Source organism: Chiloscyllium punctatum, chromosome 15 (assembly GCF_047496795.1).
Source record: "Chiloscyllium punctatum isolate Juve2018m chromosome 15, sChiPun1.3, whole genome shotgun sequence".
In the NCBI taxonomy this organism is placed as follows: Eukaryota; Metazoa; Chordata; class Chondrichthyes; order Orectolobiformes; family Hemiscylliidae; genus Chiloscyllium; species Chiloscyllium punctatum.
This window is the reverse complement of record NC_092753.1, coordinates 103,308,079-103,328,955: the sequence shown is the minus strand read 5'-3', so window position 1 is coordinate 103,328,955 and position 20,877 is coordinate 103,308,079. Positions and strand designations below refer to the sequence as shown.

Here is a 20,877-nt window from a genome sequence, read left to right as displayed (position 1 = left end):
TCCCACACACACACTGACTCTCACTGGGGTACAGTCCCACACACACTGACTCTCACTGGGGTATGGGTCCCACACACACTGACTGATTAGAGTGACAATTCTTTTCCTTATATCATCTCCCTCTCTCTCCATCATTCAGACTATTGCCAAAAATCCTCCAAATATTCCCCCTTCCAGTATCTTCCTGTATTCTAATCAGTAAACACATCCAAAAATGCCTGTCCTTCATCTGCAATGCCCTTGTCTCTACCAATCCCATGGGTTACTCATGATCACCTTTCTCATGGTATTAATGGGTTAAAGAGCAGAAGTGATTGTGCTGTGCAACAAGAAATAGTTCTCCACTTGCAGATCAAGCTTGTCCACCTTCCGTGTTCTCAGTTCCACTGTTTAGTGCAAGAAAACCCCTGCTCTTTACCAACTGACTCAATCGTTCTCTACTCCCTCTGCCTGCAGCATCACCCTGACATATTGTTTAGCCATCATCCTCACACATTTCTCCTTTATTGCGCCTTTTTTGCACAATGTGATTAGATCATGGTGTACTTTTCATTATACACTCTGTGAGATCACATCTCATCCCAATTCTGCTTCATTAGCTGCTTCTCCTGAGCTGTCTTCCAACTCATCTCCCTGTCACTCCCGACCTGCATTTGGTGTTCTTCTAGCCCCACCTTAATTTTGCAGATCCTCCTTTTGAACCTCATCCTTTTACTATCCTTGTGAATTGTCCCACTATCATAGTCATAACCTCCTAGAAAATCCTGCCATTCCTTGTAAACTCCTGGCCAACTTTCATCCTCTGCCCCTGCCTTTCAAACACATTGTCATCCAGTTACATTGAGGTTTCACTGAGTGCCTTGATTCTGGTTTCTGACCCAGCCGTAGCATCACGACCTCCAGGATAGTTGCCCGTTGGTCTTGTGCGTGGCCTTCTCTCCCTCTGTGCTGCCCTGAAATTTCTCACCAGCTTCAACACCCTAGACATGAGGCTGAGAATGAGAAAAGATCATCAGTCCATCAGTCCATTCAAAGTTCATTTCAGCTCATTCTATTCTTCCTTTGGTCATATTCCCACCTCTTGTTCATCAACTTTATTTCCTTTCCTCTTCTGCGAGTCAACCAGTCCGTGCTATTAATGTCTCTGTACCTGTCAATTCTCTTGTCCACAGATATCGAATCGATCCAGTTGCTTTTTAAAGATGCCAATTGACCTTGAGCTACCTTTCTGCAGGTCTGATCTCTATGTTCACTATCCTGGCCTTGCTCTGCTTTGCCCACTTTATTTTAGTGATAATTCTCTGTGCTCTCTTGTTACCAATTTATCAACCAGTGGAAACAGTTGTACAGTCTTTGCCATCTGAAACCATTTGACAATTTGGACAGGTTAATGTGTGTGTGCACATACTGATGGCAGTAAATATTTAGCAGCTGAATCAACTTGTTTCCTCTTGCACAGCTCACTCCACTGAACACAGGAGGTTCTGGTGGTAAAAATTAGTTAGAACAAACTGTGTTAAGATAACAGCTAAATATTACATCTATATTCCTACAGCTCTACGTATTTTCTGCGGTTGGCTACATGAGTCTGAAAGTCATTGTTGGTAAGTTCAGTCCTGTTTCTGTTGGACCGATCAACTCTGAGCCTGAAGTTTCCTCAATGTGATTCTCAGGCATAATGTGAATTTACCAAAAGAACATAGAAACCAGGAGCTGCAATAGGTCACTCGGCCCTTCAAAGCTGCTCTGCCTTCCATAAGATCATCATTGACCTGACTTTAACCTCAGCTCTACACTGCTGCATTTCCCCAATATTCTTTCACCCCTTTGGAAATCAGGAACCTGTCTAACTTCTCCAGTCGGTTCTGCTATTACATGAATTTCTTCAGCACAAATTGGCTATAACATGATTGAAGAATTTAGACCATTGGTTGTATAGTGCGAGCTTTCCTTACCTGTATTGGCTATAATGCGGTTCTGGTCCCATTCGTTTAAATGATGCTGCTAATAAGCGATTTATATTGCAAGATCACACGGGGACAGAACTATCGCGTTATATCAGAACAGACTATACCTTAAAATATTTAAAGATTCTGCATCTTTTGAGGAAAGAAATTTCAGACTGAAAACTCTCTGAGAGAAAAATAAATGGCAATCTGCAGTGTGCCTGTGAGTTCAGATTGAAAGTATTCAACACCAGGGGTGTCTGACAGGCGCAGTTTGCAGGGAGGGTAAATGGTGAGGTAGAAGCATGTTTTAGGCGGCACGGTGGCTCAGTGGTTAGCACCACTGCCTCACAGCGCCAGGGACCCAGGTTCAATTCCAGTCTCGGGTGACTGTCTGTGTGGAGTTTGCACATTCTCCCCGTGTCTGTGCGGGTTTCTTCCGGGTGCTCCGGTTTCCTCTCACAGTCCAAAGATGTGCAGGTCAGGTGAATTGGCCATGCTAAATTGCTCACAGTGTTAGGTGCATCAGTCAGAGGGAAACAGGTCTGGGTGGGTTACTCTTCGGAGGGTCGGTGCGGATTTGTTGGGCCAAAGGGCCTGCTTCCACACTGTAGGGAACCTAATCTAATCTAAAATGTTTCCTTATCTCTGTCTTAAAAGGGCATGGCCTTATTTTTAAACTTTGACCCCTAGGTCTAGATTCTCCCACAAGAGGAAACATCCTTTCTATGTCTGTCTAGTCATTCCCCTCTAGATCTTCATATGTTTCAATTAAGTTACCTCTGACTCTTCTGAACCCCATAGGATACAGGCCTAGTTTGTCTAGCCTTTCCTCAGGATGCAATCTGCTCATTCCAGGTATTAGTCTGAACTGGTTTAAACACATTAGATAGCATCTCCTTTAAATATGGTGGCCAGTACAGTACACAGTGCTCCTGATGCAGACTCACCAATGCCCTGTAAAACTGCAACATTACCTCCTTACTCTTACATTCAATTCCCCTCGCAATAAACTGTCACGTTCTATGCGCTTTCCTGATCACTTGTTGTACGTGTGTGCTAACCACCTGTGATTCACGCACTAGGACACCAGATCACTTGATATCTCAGAGCTCCACAGCCTCTCATTATTTAAAAAATATTCTTCATTTTTATTCTTTCTACCAAAATGGACAGTTTCACATTTTCCCATTTGCCAGATGTTTGTCAATTTCCTCAATCTATCTACATCCCTTTGTACAAAAACAGAAATTCCTGGAAAAACTCAGTTTTTTGGCAGCAATTATGGAGAGAAAGCAGTATTAACATTTCGGGTCAGGTGACCCTTCTTCAGAACTGGTAGTAGCTGGGAAAAGGTTAGTATGTGTGCTAAAGTTCAGGTAGGTGGCAATGGAGCACAGAGAGAGAGAGAGAGAGAGAGAGAGTGAGAATGATAGCCCCCAGCAATTTCTGTTTTTGTTTCTGAGTTCCAGTATTGTCAGATCTTTGGGTTTTTTTAAGGACCTTTTTGCATTTGGTCATCTCTTTCAAAACCTGGATAGGTCAGGCCTTGGGGTCACTGAAGTTGGGAGAACTGAATGAAAAATCCAACACCAAAACAGTTAGAGAAACTCCATTACAGATAAGATCAGTGAACTTGTATCAGTTCCAGCTTCATATTGATACTGTTTATTCTTATCTCATTTCCCTTGTGATTCCATATTCCCTCCCAAAGTTCACCCTATAAGTATTTATCACTAGTTATCTTAAGTGGGCATACACAGTAGAATCAGAGAACCACACAAAATGGTGGGTCAGTGAACACTGCTCCCTCACAGTGCCAGGGACTGGGGTTCCATTCCACCCTCAGGCAGCAGTCTGTGTGGAGTTTGCACATTCTCCCCACGCCTGTGTAGGTTTCCTCCATGTGCATCAGTTTCCTCTCACAGTCCAAAGATAGAAACATAGAAAATAGATGCAGGAGTAGGCCATTCGGCCCTTCAAGCCTCCACCATCGTTCAATATGATCATGGCTGGTCATGCAATTTCGGTGTCCCATTCCTGATTTCTCTCCATACTCTTTGATCCCTTTAGCCACAAGGTCCATGTCCAGCTGCCTCTTGAATCTATCTAATGAACTGGCCCCAACAGCTTCCTGTGGGAGAGAATTCCACTCTCTGAGTGAAGAGGTTCTTCCTCATCTCAGTCCTGAATGGCGTATCCCTTATTCTTAGACTGTGATCCCTAGTTCTGGACTTTTCCAACATTGGGAATATTCTTCCCACATCTAGCCTGTCCAGTCCCATCAGAATTTTATATGCTTCTATGAGATTCCCCCTTGTTCTTCTAAATACTAGCTAGTACAAGCCCAGTCAATCCAGCCTTTTGTCATATGTCAGTCCTATCTTCCCGCGAATCAGTCTGGTGCAGATTAGGCGTTTGTTGCTAAAGAAATGGAGTACTGAAGCAGGGAAATGTTGTAAAAGAGTCATGGAGATCTACAGTACAGAAAAGTCCCCTTCAGCCCCTCACGCTTGTACCAGTTAAACACAATCCCCTAACTATTCTAATAGCGCTTAGCCTAAAACCTTGTATACCTTGACATGAGAAGTGCACATTGAAATACTTCTTCGATGTGATGAGGGTTTCCCCCGCTCCCACCCTTTCTGACGCAGATCCCACCTCTAACTACATACAAACCATTCATTGATGTTTGTGAGACGGTAAGGGGGATTGATAAAGTAAATGTAGATAGTATGCTCCCACCGGTGCCGCGATCTGTAGTTTTAAGATAAAGGGTAGCAGATTTGAAACAGAGTTGAGAAATTATTTCTGTCAAAGGGTCATGAATCTGTCACATTCACTGCCCTGACTGTGGTGGACTTTGGGACATTGAGGAGGCAATGGACACATTTTTATTTAGTATTGGGTTGAAGTGTTGTGGACAGTGGGCACAAAAGTGAGCTCAGACTGAGATGACATCAGCTATAAGGCCATAAGATATAGGAATGGAATTAGGCTATTCAGCCCATCAAATTTACTCCACCATTCAATCATGGCTGATATGTTTCTCAACCCTATTCTCCTGCCTTCTCCCATAACCCTCCATACCAATACTAATTAAGATCCCATCTATTTCTGTCTTAAAAACACTTAATTACTTGGTTAACAATCACACAACACCCGGTTATAGTCTAACAGGTTTATCTGGAAACACTCACTTTTGGGGCACTGCTCCTTCATCAAGTGGTTCACTTGGTTTGGGTTCCACTCCCCTCTGCAGCAGTGAGTTCCACAGTGTCACTGCCCTCTGGCTGAAGAAATTCCTTCTCATCTCCATTCCAAAGGGTTGTCCCTTCACTCCGAGGCTGTGCCCTCAGGTCCTAGTTTGTCCTCCTGGTAGAAACATCTTCTCCCCAGCCACTCTATCCAGGCCTCTCGGTATTCTGTAAGTTGTAGTCAGATCCCCCTCACCCTTCTAAACTCGATTGAGTACAGACCCAGGATCTTCAACCGCTCCTTATTTGACAAGCCCTTCAACTGTAGGATTGTTTTTATAAACCTCCTCTGGATACCCTCCAAGGCCAGCACATCCTTCCTTAGATGCAGGGCCCAAAACTGCTCACAATATTTCACATGCCATCTGACCAGAGTCTTATACAGCTTCAGCAGTACATCCCTGCTCTTTTCTTATAACCCTGTCAGAATGATTACAAAAATTGCATTTGCCTTCCCAACTGCCAAGTGAACCTGCATGTTAAGAGAATCCTGAACTAGGACTCCTAAGTCCTTTTGTGCTTTGGATTTTTGAAGCCTTTCCCCATTTAGAAACTTGTCTATGCCTCTATTCTTCCGACCAAAGTGCATAATATCACACTTTCCCACATTGTATTCCATCTGCCACTTTTTTGTCAATTCTGCTCAACGAGCAGGTCCTTCTGCAGTCTCCCCACTTCCTCAACACTACCTGTCCCTTTCAGCTATCCTTGTGTCATTAGCAAATTTAGCAACAATGCCTTCAGTTCCTTCATCCAGATGCTTAATGTTTAACGTGAATAGCTGTGATCCCAACACAGACCCCTGCGGAACTCCACTCGTCACCAGCTGCCATTCAGAAAAGACCCCTCTGCCTTGTGCCAGTCAGCCAGTTCTTTGTCTGTGCCAGTACCTTGCCCCTAATAGCATGGGCTCTTATCTTATTTAACAGTCTCCTGTACAGCACCTTTTCAAAGACCTTCTGGAAATCCAAATAAATAACGTCCACTGGCTCTCCTGTGTCTAAATTGCTCATCACTACCCCAAAGAATTGATGAAGGGCTTTTGCCCGAAACGTCGATTTCGCTGCTCCTTGGATGCTGCCTGAACTGCTGTGCTCTTCCAGCACCACTAATCCAGTATTTGGTTTTCAGCATCTGTAGTCATTGTTTTTACCATTCTAATGGATTTGTCAGGCATGATTTCCCCTTGGTGATGCCATGCTGACTCTGCCCTGTTTTACTATGCACTTCCAAGTACTCCATAATCTCATACCAACGGTGCAGGTCAGACTAACTGGCCCTTACTTTCCTGTGTTCTGTTGCCTTCCCTTCTTAACCAGAGGTGTTAGATTAGCTGTGATTGTATTAAATAGGATAATGAAGAAGGCGTTTGGTATGCTTTCCTTTATTGGTCAGAGTATTGAGTACAGGAGTTGGGAGGTCATGTTGCAGCTGTACAGGACATTGGTTAGGCCACTGTTGGAATATTGCGTGCAATTCTGGTCTCCTTCCTATTGGAAAGATGTTGTGAAACTTGAAAGGGTTCAGAAAAGATTTACAAGGATGTTGCCAGGGTTGGAGGGTTTGAGCTACAGAGAGAGGCTGTTTTCCCTGGAGCGTCAGAGGCTGAGGGGTGACCTTATAGAGGTTTACAAAATTATGAGGGACATGGATAGGATAAATAGACAAAGTCTTTTCCCTGGGGTCGGGGAGTCCAGAAGTAGAGGGCATAGGTTTAGGGTGAGAGAGGAAAGGTATAAAAGAGACCTAAGAGGTAACTTTTTCACTCAGAGGGTGGTACATGTATGGAATGAGCTGCCAGAGGATGTGGTGGAGGTTGGTACAATTGCAACATTTAAGAGGCAATTGGACGGTATATGATAGGAAGGGTTTGGAGGGATATGGGCCGGGTTCTGACAGGTAGGACTAGATTGAGTTAGGATATCTGGTCGGCATGGACGGGTTGGACTGAAGGGTCTGTTTCCATGCTGTACATCTCTATGACTGTAAATAGTGAAGAAGGCTTAAGGGGCTGAATTGCGTACTGCTGTGCCTAACTGTTGTGTTCTAGGAAAATTTCAAGTCATTGAGGTAGTCACTTTCTTCTAAGTTAATGTGGGATATCTAGTTTAGATACCTATCCTACGTAGGTTCAGGAGCTGCGAGCAAAGAATGAGGCAAACCCTAACAAAATGAACACACTCAATTGTTAAAATTAAATCTGAGATTAACTTTCACGATGCAGTGGACAGTGTTATATGGCTGGTTAAAATGTTCCAGCTTCTTGCATGTACAATGGAAGTACTTTAGCTCTGACCTCACTGTTCTGAAGAAAGTGTGTTTCACATGATGGCATTTTGTATGTAGAAATGTTTCCATTATTTTGAAACCAAAAACTTTGGTAATGTATACGACTTATACTAGACTAGTGTCTAAGAAATTGATGCTTCTATCTGTGCAAGGCTCACAAGGATGTTGTCATTGCTTAATCGAGCTTGGATATTTATTGATGATATTGATGAATTCTAGTTCTGCTCATGCAAAAGTCCAATATTCCACATATCAACACCAATGCCAAAGCGGAATGTTATGGCATTATCTAATGAATGAGAATCCAAGAGTAGGCTGGAGAAAACCTTAAGTGGTCTCAATAAATAAAGATGACTTATTTTGACTCTTGGGTCAAACATACAGCACATGGACTGCATACATATAGAACACAGAACATAGAAAAGTACAGCACAGAACAGGTCCCTTAGGCCCACGATGTTGTGCCGAGATTTAATCCTAATGTAAAATATAATAAATTAACCTATGCATCCCTCAATTCACTGCTCTCCATGTGCATGTCCAGCAGTCACTTAAATGTCCCTAATGACTTTGCTTCCACCACCACCGTTGGCAATGCATTCCATGCATTCCTGCATAAAGAACCTACCTTTGACGTCTCCTTTATACCTTCCTCCTAATATCTTAAAACTATGACCCATCATACCAGTCAATCCTGCCCTGGGGAAAATTCTCTGGCTATTGAGTCTATCCATGTCTCTCATTACCTTGTACACCTCGATCAGGTCACCTCTCTTCCTCCTTCTGTCCAGCGAGAAAAGTCCAAGCTTAGTCAACCTTTCTTCATCAGGCAAGCCCCCCAGTCCAGGCAGCATCATGGTAAACCTTCTTTGTACCCTCTCCAAAGCCTCTGTAACTTTCCTATAGTAGGGCAACCAGAACTGGACACAATATTCCAAGTGTGATCTCACCAGGGACTTGTAGAGCTGCAGCAAAACCTCGCCGCTCTTAAACTCGAACCTCTGTTAATGAAAGCCAAAACACCATATGCTTTCTTAACAACCCTATCCACTTGGGTGGCAACTTTGAGGGATCTATGTCATTGAACACCAAGATTCCTCTGTTCCTCCACACTGCCAAGAATCTTGTCTTTAATCTTATATTCAGCATTCGAGTTCGACCTTCCAAAATGCATCACTTCACATTTATCCAGGTTGAACTCCATCTGCCATTTCTCAGCCCAGTTCTGCATCCTGTCTATGTCGTGCTGCAGCCTGCAGTAGCCCTTGATACTATCAATGGCACCTCAAACCGTTGTGTCATCAGCAAATTTACTAACCACCCCTCAACCTCCTCATCCAAGTCATTTATAAAAACTACAAAGAGCAGAGGCCCAAGAACAGATCCCAGCAGGACCCCACTCAACACTGACATCTACAATCACTTTCTGCCTTCTGTCAGCCAACCAATTCTGAATCCAGATAGCCAAATCTCCCTGTATCCCATACTTCCTGACTTTATGAATAAGCCTACCATGGGGAACCTTATCAAATGCCTTGCTGAAGTCCATATACGCCACATCCACTGCTCAATCTTTGTCAACCTGTCTTGACACCTTCTTGAAGAACTCAATAAGATTTGTGAGGCATGACCTGCCCCTCACAAAGCCATACTGACTGCCTTTAATCACGGTATGCATTTCCAAATAGTCATAAATCCTATCTCTCAGGATTCTTTCCAAAACTTTGCTGACCACAGACATAAGACTGACTGGTCTGTAATTGTCAGGGATTTCCCTATTCCCCTTCTTGAAAAGAGGAACAACATTCGCCTTCTTCCGGTACGACTCCCATGGAGAGTGAGGAAGCAAAGATCTTCACCAGTGGCTTAGCAACCTCCTTTCTCACTTCCCGGAGCAGCCTGGGATAAATCTGGTCTGGCCCTGGGTCTTATCAATCTTAATGAAGCCAAAATTTCCAGCACATCAGCTTCATTTGTATGAGTATATAAAACTGGGAGTAAACCATTTGGTCCCTCTAACTTGCACCACTATTCTATAAGATCAGGCTTAATTGTGGTCTTAACTCCACATTCCTGCCCGCCCTGAGAATCTTTGAAAACTGCCGTATCCAGTAGAAATATACCCTGGGCCTCCCAGTTGGCATTCTCCCATTGAAGCGACGAATACTTAATGTAGTGGTTCAAGAAGGCTGTGAGCCTTTCCATCGAGCTGGTTCCACACGGTCATGGGCAAGTGTGATCTTACTCTAGTTCCCCACTTCCCATGTTCATGCTCATTCAGGTTTCACACCTTGTCATTATACAGATTAATGTTTCCTGCCTCAATTTTGTTCTGTAGTTATGCTGATTGGCTGCGGGGCATTAGTGAATGGACCATATGCACTCATCACAACTGCAGTGTCTGCTGATTTGGTGAGTACTGAATGCTCTTCCACCAGAACAACAACCATGATCATGTCCAAGGCTGGCTCAGATCATTGTAATTCGCACTTACACTGGGGCAGGTGACCCAAACTTTAACCACAGAATTTGTTTTAAGGAGCATTGTAAATGGGGTGAGAGAGAGTGATGAAGATATGTGAGGGAAATGTGGATGAAAAACTGCTGATGGTGGGTTGGAGGATGTGGGCGTTGGAGGAAAGCCAGGGCTGAAGTTTGCAAACTTGGACTATTTTGGAGAGATGAAGACAAGAGGCATTCTTCCAACCTTACTCTCATGTAGATCCACTGACTCTTCAATGCCCACAGCAGCTGTGTCTTCAGCATTCCAGGCTTTAGTCTGTGGAAAACTCTCCCTAAGACACTCCTGTCTCACCATTTTTCCTGACCAACCTGTTCATTACCTCCCAGATATCCCCATCTTCCATTTTTGTCAGATATTTCAGTAATGTACCATAGAACTTGTTTCTATTAACTGCCTATATTGCGAGGAACCTGTGGCTGTAAATTTATATTTTTCCAGGCAAATCCTAACTGAAACAGAAATAATCTGATGAATCAGCAATAAACCAGTCCTTATATCTGTAAATGTTTCACTTGACTATTTTCCAAAGAAATTTGTCTTTCTGTAATCAAGACAGATTACAGCCTACATGAAATTGGTTTTTTTCCAGTAAACCACATGGGTTCCCTTTAAAACCATGAGAAAATCCTTGCGTAATCTCTGAAGTGTCTGAACGGTTCAATATCTTCCTGCTCTCTGCGTAGCCCAAAAATATAGATATCCATATATATTTTCCCCAGCTCTTTGTTGTCTTTTGTATTGTAGAATGCCATCTGTTTTAAATAATGGAATCTTGTGCTTTATTCCTTTTGTAAATCACAAGAAATTTGCAGTTTTCCAGTCAGAAAATACCATTTCAGGAAATATAAGTACAAGCTGAGTAGTTAAACTGAATCTTTCAGCAATGTTCCTCACTAATACAGACCCAAATATCTTCTATCTTGAATGTAATTTGTGATTTGTTCTTGGTTTGGGATTTTCCTGTTTGCCTGAGTTGAGCAGACCAATGGGATTATATTTCACTTGGTTAGTGCTTCTATTGCACAGGCTAGGTACCCCAAAAATTGCCACTGATAATTCTGTTCTTTTAATCATGAATGATTTCTGATTTCAGGGCACACACAAGAGTTTAATGGGAAATTCCAAAGCTCTGTCCACTGTGACTGCAATCATTGATGGTACTGGCTCCATTGGTAGGTGTTTGAACATCCCTGCTGCATTACACAACATAAGGCAACATATCACCATTACACCATATCACCATGATTTGGAAACACCGGTGTTGGACTGGGGTGTACAAAGTTAAAAATCACACAACACCAGGTTATAGTCCAAAAGGTTTATTTGGAAGCACTAGCTTTCGGAGCGCTGCTCCTTCATTGTCCACAACCACCTGATGAAGGAGCAACGCTTCAAAAGCTAGTGCTTCCAAATAAACCTGTTGGGCTATAACCTGGTGTTGTGTGATTTTTAACCATGTCACCATTACACCATATCACCATTACACCATACCACCATTTCACCATATCGCCATTACACCTTATCCTGTCATTACAAGGGAGGGCCTGGGCAATTCACTCAATCCACCCATTGTTTTCATGGACAGGTTGCGATGTGAAGAAGCATGATTGAAATGTATTAATTAATCTAGGAATGTCACCTAAGACCCAACTAAAGCTAATCACAGCACATATCAATCATACACTGATGATTATTTGTTTCATACTTCACATTGATAGCTGATAACACAGACAACTAGTTAAACTAGATCCATTCAGCAGACTTCAGAACTATGACTACCACATATTTGGGTTAGGATTATCGCAGACTAAATACATGAGGGTTGTTTTTCACATGAGTTGAACTTAAAAGAGAAACGCTGACTTCATCACTGAAATGATAACAGCTGGTTACTGTAGATCTGTTGTGATTGTGAGGGAATAATTTGCTTGATCTCAACAATCGATATGGCACAAGTCAGGAGTGTGATGGAATACTCCCCACTTTCCTAAGTGGGTGAAACTCCAACAACACTCAAGAAGCTTGACACCATCCAGGACAAAGCAGTCCCCACTTGATTAGCACCACATCCACAAGTATCCACTTCCTCCACCACTGACACTCAGTAGCAGCAGTGTGTACTGTCTACAAGATGCACTGCAGAAATTCACCAAAGATCCTCAGACGGCACCTTACAAACCCATGACCACTTCCATCCAGAAGGACAAGGGCAGCAGTTACATGGGAACACCACTCCCTGCAAATTCCCCTCCAAGCCACTCACCATTCTGACTTGGAAATATATCACCGTTCCTTCAGTGTCACTGGGTCAAAATCTCGGAATTCCCTCCCTAAGGGCATTGTGGGTCAGCCCACAGCACATGGACTGCAGCGGTTCAAGAAGGCAGCTAGGACAGGAAATAAATGCTGGCCAGCCAATAACGTCCACATCCAAAAAATGAATATTAAAAAAAACTATATGTATCAAATGTGTCTGTCCATGCTGTATTAGGAATGTGATCACTGCACAGTCTTTGTGAAATCAAGTCCCAGTTTCACACTGAGGGCATTCTCCATTGTATCATATTGCATCCTGACTGTGCTGAATGGGATGGATTAGGAACAGGGAAAAAAACAAATTCTTGGAAAAGCTCAATGGGTCTGGCAGCGTGTGTGGAGAGAAATCTGAGTTAATGTTTCGGATCCAGTGTCCCTTCCTCAGAACTGATGGTAGCTGGGTTAAAGTTGGTTTTTATGCAGAATATAGTTGGACGTGGGAGGTAAGGAGTGAACAATAGGTGGAGATAAAGCCCAAAGAGAGAGCACGACGGTTGGATAGACAAAAGAGCTGATAATGATCAGCCTGGGAGAATGAATAGCTGCTAATGGGACTACTGGTGGCTAACAATTAGTGGTGTGTAATGGCAGACCATGTGATAATAAGGCCTAGTGTGTGGGGGTTGGGGTAAGGGCCTGGGCGAAGGTGTCTCAAGCATGTTGAACTCAATATTGAGTCCAAGGCTGTAAAGTTCCCAAACAGAAAATGAGGTGTTGTTCTTCTAGCTCGAGCTGAGCTTCCCTGGAGCATTGTAGCAAGTCTGACACAGCGGTCGGCCAGGGAATAGGGTGGGGTGTTAAAGTGACAGGCAACTAGAAGCTCAGGGTCTTTTTTATGAACTGCAAAGCAGTCACCCAGTCTATGCTTCGTTTCCCCAGTGTCGAGGAGACCACATTGTGAGCACCGAATGCAGTAGACTAGATTGTGAGAAGTTGCAGGTAAAGTGCTGCTTCACCTGGAAGATATATTTGGGCTGTTGGGTACTAAGGAGGGAAATGGGCGGGTGTTACACCTTCAGAGGTTGCAGGGGAAGGTGCCCTGAAGCTATGGGGGGATGTGGGAGTGAAGGTGGAGTGGACCAGGGTTCTCCAGAGGTCCTTGTAGGAAGTCTAACAAGGGAAGGGGAGGCGAATATATGTCTGGTGGTGGCATCCCACTGGAGGTGGGGGAAATGGATGTGGATGTGGTGGGAAGGTAGGTGAGGACTAGGGGGACCGTATCACTGTTGTAGGAGAGGGGAGAGGGAGTGAGGGCTGAAGAGTGGGAGATGGATCAGACCCAGCTGAGGGCCCTGTCAGCTATGGTGCTGGTGAATTCTCGGTTCAGGAAGAAGGTGAACATTTCAGAGACCCCTTATTGAAGATGGCATCATCAGAACAGATGTGATGGAGACGAAGGAACTGGGAAAATGGAATAGAGTCTTTACAGGAAACAGGGTGTAAGGATGTGTAGTCACGGTAACTGTGGTTGTAGTTTGGATTAAGAACAGGTCTTGCAGCTCAAAGCTGATCATCCATGAGATGCTTTGGATGATTTTGATTCTTTTGGTTCCTGAACACAACCCCTCTCAGTTTTAAAATTGTTCTAGTTAGTATGTATTGTTGTCCATAGCACTTCACTGCATCATATCCAAGGTCAGAAGTCATATGACACCAGGTTATAGTCCAACAGGTTTATTTGAATTCACAAGCTTTCCAAGCGCTGCTCCTTTGTCAGGTCAACTATAACCTGGTATTGTGTGTCCACCCCAGTCCAACACAGGCACCTCTACATCATATCCAATAAAGCTGTCAATTTAATCACAGTTGCAGTACTTCTGAAATCCTGTTTCAGATCTCATTTCTGGCTACAATGTTTGGCGTGTGTGTTATTAATCTTTTGTGCCTATTCCCTTTTATTTAACATGCCACTTCCAATAGTGCAGCTGGTGTTACCCTTGGGACTGTAAATGTAAATATTTATCAATGGCAACTAAACTTAATTTAGATTATGCAAGTTAATGCCTATTACAAAATGCAACATGATCATGATAAAGATTGTCTGTTTTTCCTGCTAGTATCTGCTGCTCCTGAGCTATCAAGGATCTTTGAGATAAATGTGTGTCTCTGTCCACTATTTTTGCAGTTTCCTATTGTTGTTGTGCTGTCATGCTCAGGAGATTGACGGACTCTTGCTTTATCCTTCTTTCACCTACAGGTGCTGCTTTAGGACCTCTGTTAGCAGGGCTCATCTCTCCCACAGGGTGGAACAATGTTTTTTATATGCTGATGGTTGCAGATGCCTTTGCATTTTTGGTGAGTAGAAATACATTGTCCATTATCTCACTCTCAATAGCTAATCATCTTTTGTATGTTAGGCATGCAGAACCCTCCAAGAACTTTCCAGAATTGCTAATACCTCCTGCTTATGCACCTCAATCCCATCTAGCCTAGTAGCCTGTATCTCAGTATTCTCCTTGACGACATTGTCTTTTTCCAGTGTGAATACTGATAAAAAATATTCATTTAGTGTTTCCCCATCTCCTCGGACTCCACACACAACTTCCCACTTCTGTCCTTGATTGGCCCTAATCTTTCTCTAGTCATTCTTTTATTCTTGATATACCTATAGAAAACTTTAGGGTTTTCCAGGATCCTATCCACCAAAGACTTCTCATGTCCCCTCCTGGCTCTTCTTAGCTCTCTCTTTAGGTCCTTCCTGGCTAACTTGTAACTCTCAAGCACCCTAACTGAGCCATCTCATCTCATCCTAGCATAAGCCACTTTCTTCCTCTTGACAAGAGATTCAGCTTCTTTAATAAACCACGGTTCCCTCACTTGACCACTTCCTCCCTGCCTGACAGGTACATACTTATCAAGGACAGGCAGGAGATGTTCCTTGAATAAACTCCACAGTTCAATTGTGCCCATCCCCTGAAGTTTACCCCATTCTATGCATCCTAAATCTTGCCTAATTACATCATAATTACCTTTCCCCCAACTATAACTGTTGCCCTGCGATATATACCTATCTCTTTCCATCGCTAAAGTGAACTTAACCAAATTGTGGTCACTATTACCAAAGTGCTCACCTATCTCCACATCTAATACCTGGCCAGGTTCATTACCCAGTACCAAATCCAATTCATTTTGGAGAAGGGGCCATTTTAACGCAGAAAAAGCTCAGAAGCTTAACAGGAGACTAAGCAGGTTAAGTAATATTTAGGTATTAAGAGGCACTAAGAGGCCTGGAATCTAGACATTACAGTCAATGGCCATAAAGCACATTAACTGCTGCTGGAGGAGATGTATCAGTTCCTTCAGAGACAGATTGGTGGCTGAAGTCTTTGGCCATCATCAGTTCAGTTTCGCAGTTCAGGAGGCTCTTAACTGGTGGTCAAGGGACAGCTGCATTCTATGCTTCAGTGCAGACAGAGGAAAATCAGAGACACTCTGTACCTCTCAGAAGTAACCAGAGGGCTTGCTCAGATCTATAAGTCACCCATGAGGATGAATTGCAAATCCAGGACAAATGAGGTCAATTCAGCTCTTATTTCCTGAAGTTATTCATAGGCCTGGGGACACTGAGAATGGCTTACCACATTTGGCTAAGATCAATTTGTCAAAAGTTCACCCCAAGGAAGGCTCTTGAGAAGGGCAACAGAAAATGGAGTCAATGTTGTCACCAGTAGCCCAACCAGTAGCTGGAGTTCAGGGACATTTCCAGTTGCTAAACCAAACAGCTCCCTACAATCTGAACAGACCTGAGCCAGTTGAACCAGGCTGTGAAAAAGCTCAGAAGCTTAACAGAAGACTAAATAGGTTAAGTAATGTTTAGGACTTAAGAGGCACTAAGGGATCCCATGACATTGACAGATGAAAACCTGGTGATGTTCACAAGGATTTTGGTTTTTGCCGAGGGTATGGAAAGTCCTGCTTCCTTGGCCATGCAGTTACTAGCAACTGCAATCAGCAAACTCAGAAAACAATTGCAGACTGATACAGGACTGCTGTCTGAAAAGTTGGCCAGTTTATAGTCTCAAAGATTTTATTCTCAAACAGCAATTCAGACAATGTCTGTACTTCAGAGCCCTGGATAATGTGTTTTTCCATAATGAAGGACTAAGCAAACCCAGAATTCTGCAGCTCGACATCCTCCAACACTTCAGCTAAGAAGATTGGCTATCACCAAGTACCAGGCCAGAGCACAGAATTTGGTTTCGTGGTCATGGATCCCTAAAGCCATTGAGGAAATGATTTATCACTCCATCACTATAGATCAAACTGCAGACACTACTTATTCCTATCTAGATGGTGGGAGTGCCTCCGAATGAATCTTTATACCTTCCAAGTTAAAATTTGCCTCATCACTGTTGATTATTATTTAAAATGAATCATAGTCTCGGCTACTGTTACTGCTGGGCTCAGGGGAGTCCTCACCACTCACTCCATTCCAAACTTGATGACTGCTTTCAACACCAAAACCAGTGACTTTATGCACATACATGTCTACCCAGACACCTGGAGGCTAATAGGAAGCCGGAGACAAGTGTCTAAACCAGAATGTCTTTGTAAGAATAGAATGTCTTTGTTAAGCTAACTCCATACAATAGTGAACCTCCATCAGAACTCCTGGAAATTATGCATGCAGTTCCCAGTACTTCTGGTAGTCCCTTCATTCAACATCGAGTGAGAGAAAGACGACCACCATCATGCACTCCATATAATGCAGGATTTACCGTAGCTGAAGACACAGGAATCTGTCTGTCTTTGTGACCTGAATCATAGGGCTAGCAGTTATCAATAGGATAGCTGATGACCTACCATAGAGTCCGACAGCATGGAGACAGGCCCTCTGTCCAAACTGGTCCATGCCGACCAAAATGTCCATCAGCGCTAACCCCATTTCCCTGCACTTGGCCCACATCCTTCTAATCCTTCTCTATTCATGTATTTGTCCAAATGCCTTTTAAATGTTGTTAATGTACCCACATCAACCACTTCAGCTGGCAGCTCATTGCATATGCTTACCAAAGACTGAGTGCATTCACCCTATCCATGCCTCTCATGATCTTATACACTTTTGTAAGATCTCCCTGCAGTCTCCTACACTCTTTGAAGAAAAAGGTCCTAGCTTCTCCAACCTCTCCCTATATCTCTATGTCGACGTTTTGGGCAAAAATGAAGGGCTTTTGCCCGAAACATCGATTCTCCTGGTCCTCGGCTGCTGCCTGACCTGCTGTGCTTTTCCAGCACCACATTCTCGACTCTGATCTCCAGCATCTGCAGTCCTCACTTTCGCCTATAACTCAGACTGTTGACTCCTGACAACATCCTGGTAAATTTCTTCTGCACTCTTTCCAGTTTAATAACATCCTTCCTGTAGCAAAGTGACTAAAACTGAACACAATACTCCAAGTGCAGCCTCACCAACATCTTGTATAATTGCAACATAACTTGCCAACTTCTATACTCAATGCCCTGACTGATGAAGGCCAGTGTGCCAAAACCCTCCTTCACTGTCCTGTCTACCTGTGGCTCCACTTTCAAAGAACCATGCACCTGAACTCCAAGGTTCCTCTGTTCCACTACACTCCTTAAGGCCCAACCATTCAGCATAAAACTCCTACTTTGATTTGACTTTCCAAAATGCAACACCTCACCCTTATCTATATTAAACTCCATTTGCCATTTCTCAGCCCACTTCCCAAGCTGACCAAGGTCCTGCTCCAATTTCTGATAACCTTCCTCACTGTCCATGATACCATCTATTTTAGTGTCATCTGCAAACGTACTAATCATACCTTGTACATTCACATTCAAATCATTGATATAGATAACAAACAGTAATTGGCCCAGCACCGACCCTTGAGGCACTCCACTAGTCACAGGCCTCCAGTCCAACAAGCATCCTTCCACTATTAACCTCTGCTTCCTACCATCAAGCCAATTGTGTATCCAATTTGCCAGCTCACCCTGGATTCCATGTGATCTAACCTTCCAGGTCAGCCTACCATGTGGAACCTTATCAAAGGCCTTACTGAAATCCATATTGACTATGTCTACCGCCCTGCTCATAGAGTCATAGAGATGTACAGCATGGAAACAGACTCTTCGGTCCAACCCGTCCACCAGATATCCCAACCCAATCTAGTCCTACCTGCCAGCACCCGGCCCATATCCCTCCAAACCCTTCCTATTCATATACCCATCCAAATGCCTCTCAAATGTTGCAATTGTACCAGCCTCCACCGCTTCCTCTGGCAGCTCATTCCATACACGTACCACCCTCTGTGTGAAAAAGTTGCCCCTTAGGTCTCTTTTATATTTTTCCCCTCTCACCCTAAACCTATGCCTTCTAGTTCTGGACTCCCCAACCCCAGGGAAAAGACTTTGTCTATTTATCCTATTCATGCCCCTCATAATTTTGTAAACCTCTATAAGGTCACCCCTCAGCCTTCAACACTCCAGGGAAAACAGCCCCAGCCTGTTCAGCCTCTCCCTATAGCTCAAACCCTCCAACCTTTGCAACATCCTTGTAAATCTTTTCTGAACCCTTTCAAGTTTCAAAACATCTTTCCGATAGGAAGGAGACCAGAATTGCACGCAATATTCCAATAGAGGCCTAACCACTGTCCTGTACAGCCGCAACATGACCTCCCAACTCCTGTACTCAATACTCTGACCAATCAAGGAAAGCATATCAAAGCCTTCTTCACTATCATATCTACCTGCGACTCCATTTTCAAGGAGCTATGAACCTGCACTCCAAGGTTTCTGTTCAGCAACACTCCCAAGGACCTTACCATTAAGTGTATAAGTCCTGCTAAGATTTGCTTTCCAAAAATGCAGCACCTCGCATTTATCTGAATTAAACTCCATCTGCCACTTCTCAGCCCATTGGCCCATCTGGTCAAGATCCTTTTGTAACCTGAAGTAACCCTCTTCGGTGTCCACTACACCTCCAATTTTGGTGTCATCTGAAAATTTACTAACTGTACCTCTTATGCTCATTTATGTAAATGACAAAAAGTAAAGGACCCAGCACCAATCCTTGTGGCACTCCACTGGTTACAGGCCTCCAGTCTGAAAAACAACCCTCCACCACCACCCTCTGTCTTCTACCTTCAAGCCAGTCTGTATCCAAATGGCTAGTTCTCCCTGTATTCCGTGAGATCTAACCTTGCTAACCACTGTCCCATGGGGAACCTTGTCGAACGCCTTACTGAAGTCCATATAGATCATATCTACTGCTCTGCCCTCATCAATCCACTTTGTTACTTCTTCAAAAAAACTCAATTAAGTTTGTGAGATATGATTTCCCACTCACAAAGTCATGTTGACTATCCCTAATCAGTCCTTGCCTTTCCAAATACATGTACATCCTGTCCCTCAGGATTCCCTCCAACAACTTGCCCACCACCGACGTCAGGCTCACTGGCCTATAGTTCCCTGGCTTGTCCTTACCGCCCTTCTTAAACAGTTCTCATCAACTTTCCTGGTCACTTCATCAAAGAACACTAACAAATTTGTGACACATGATCTCCAAAGCGCAAAGCCATGCTGACTATTCCTAATCAAACCCTGTCTTTCCAAATGCATGTATATCTTATCGCACAGAATCTTCTCAAGTAACTTACCCACCTCAGATGTTAAGTTGACTGGGTTATAGTTCCCAGGCTTTTCTTTGCAGCCCTTCTTGAATAAGGGCACGACATTCACTACCCACCAATCTTCCAGAACTCACCCGTGGCTAACGATGATGAAAAAATATCAGCCAGAGCCCCTACAATTTCTTCTCTGGCCTCTTGCAGTGTTCTTGGATCTATCCAGTCAGGACCTGGAAATTTATCCAACTTCATACATTCTAATACATCCAACACCTTCTCTGCTGTGATATGGACTGTCCCCAAGATATCACCACTTCCCCAAGTTCCCAAGTCTTAATGTCTTCCTCTGTGGTAAACACAGAGGAGAAATATTCAATGAGAACATTGCCCATCTCCTGTGGTTTTACACATACATGTCTATATTTGTCCTTTAAGGGCCCTATTCTCTCTCTAGTTATTCTTTTTCTTTAATATACTTAAAGAACCTCTTTGGATTCACCCTAATCTTCTCAGTCAAGGCTATCTCGTGCCCCCTTTTTGCCTCCTGAATATTGTTCAGGAAGGAAACTGCCATCCTTACCTAGCCTGACCTACCTATGACTCCATACCCACAGCAACGGCATTGACTTTTAACTACCCTCTGAATTGACCCAGAAAGCCATTCAATTGTATCAATTACTACAAAGTCTCAACAAAGAAGTTACACTGGACAGTTTACCTGGCATCGGCCTAGGCACTGGAAATGACAACGGCCAAAACAGTCCTGTCGACCTCTCAAAATCGACCTTAATAATATCTGGGGTCAGTGTCAAGATTGGGCAACAAGCTGACCTGTCTGTAAGGTATGATTCCATGAGTATTTCCCAGACACTGACATCGCCATCCTGAGCTGGTCGGGTCCTAAAGGTCATAGCTGCTAGACTGGGTCTGAGGCATATGGTGAGGAAACCAACAAG

General features: G+C 43.6%; 1 protein-coding gene across 5 annotated transcripts in view; it reads left to right on the top strand.

Moving 5' to 3' along the window:
* The window catches only part of slc37a1 (solute carrier family 37 member 1), a 137,016-nt gene that overhangs the window by 72,149 nt on the left and 43,990 nt on the right, over window positions 1–20,877 (top strand). For all 5 annotated transcript variants that reach the window (XM_072585839.1, XM_072585838.1, XM_072585840.1 and 2 more), the window contains exons 15-18: window positions 1,556–1,604; window positions 9,831–9,904; window positions 11,110–11,188; window positions 14,530–14,627. In XM_072585839.1, the coding sequence (XP_072441940.1) occupies window positions 1,556–1,604; window positions 9,831–9,904; window positions 11,110–11,188; window positions 14,530–14,627 (300 nt within the window). The remainder of the gene's footprint in view (window positions 1–1,555; window positions 1,605–9,830; window positions 9,905–11,109; window positions 11,189–14,529; window positions 14,628–20,877) is intronic.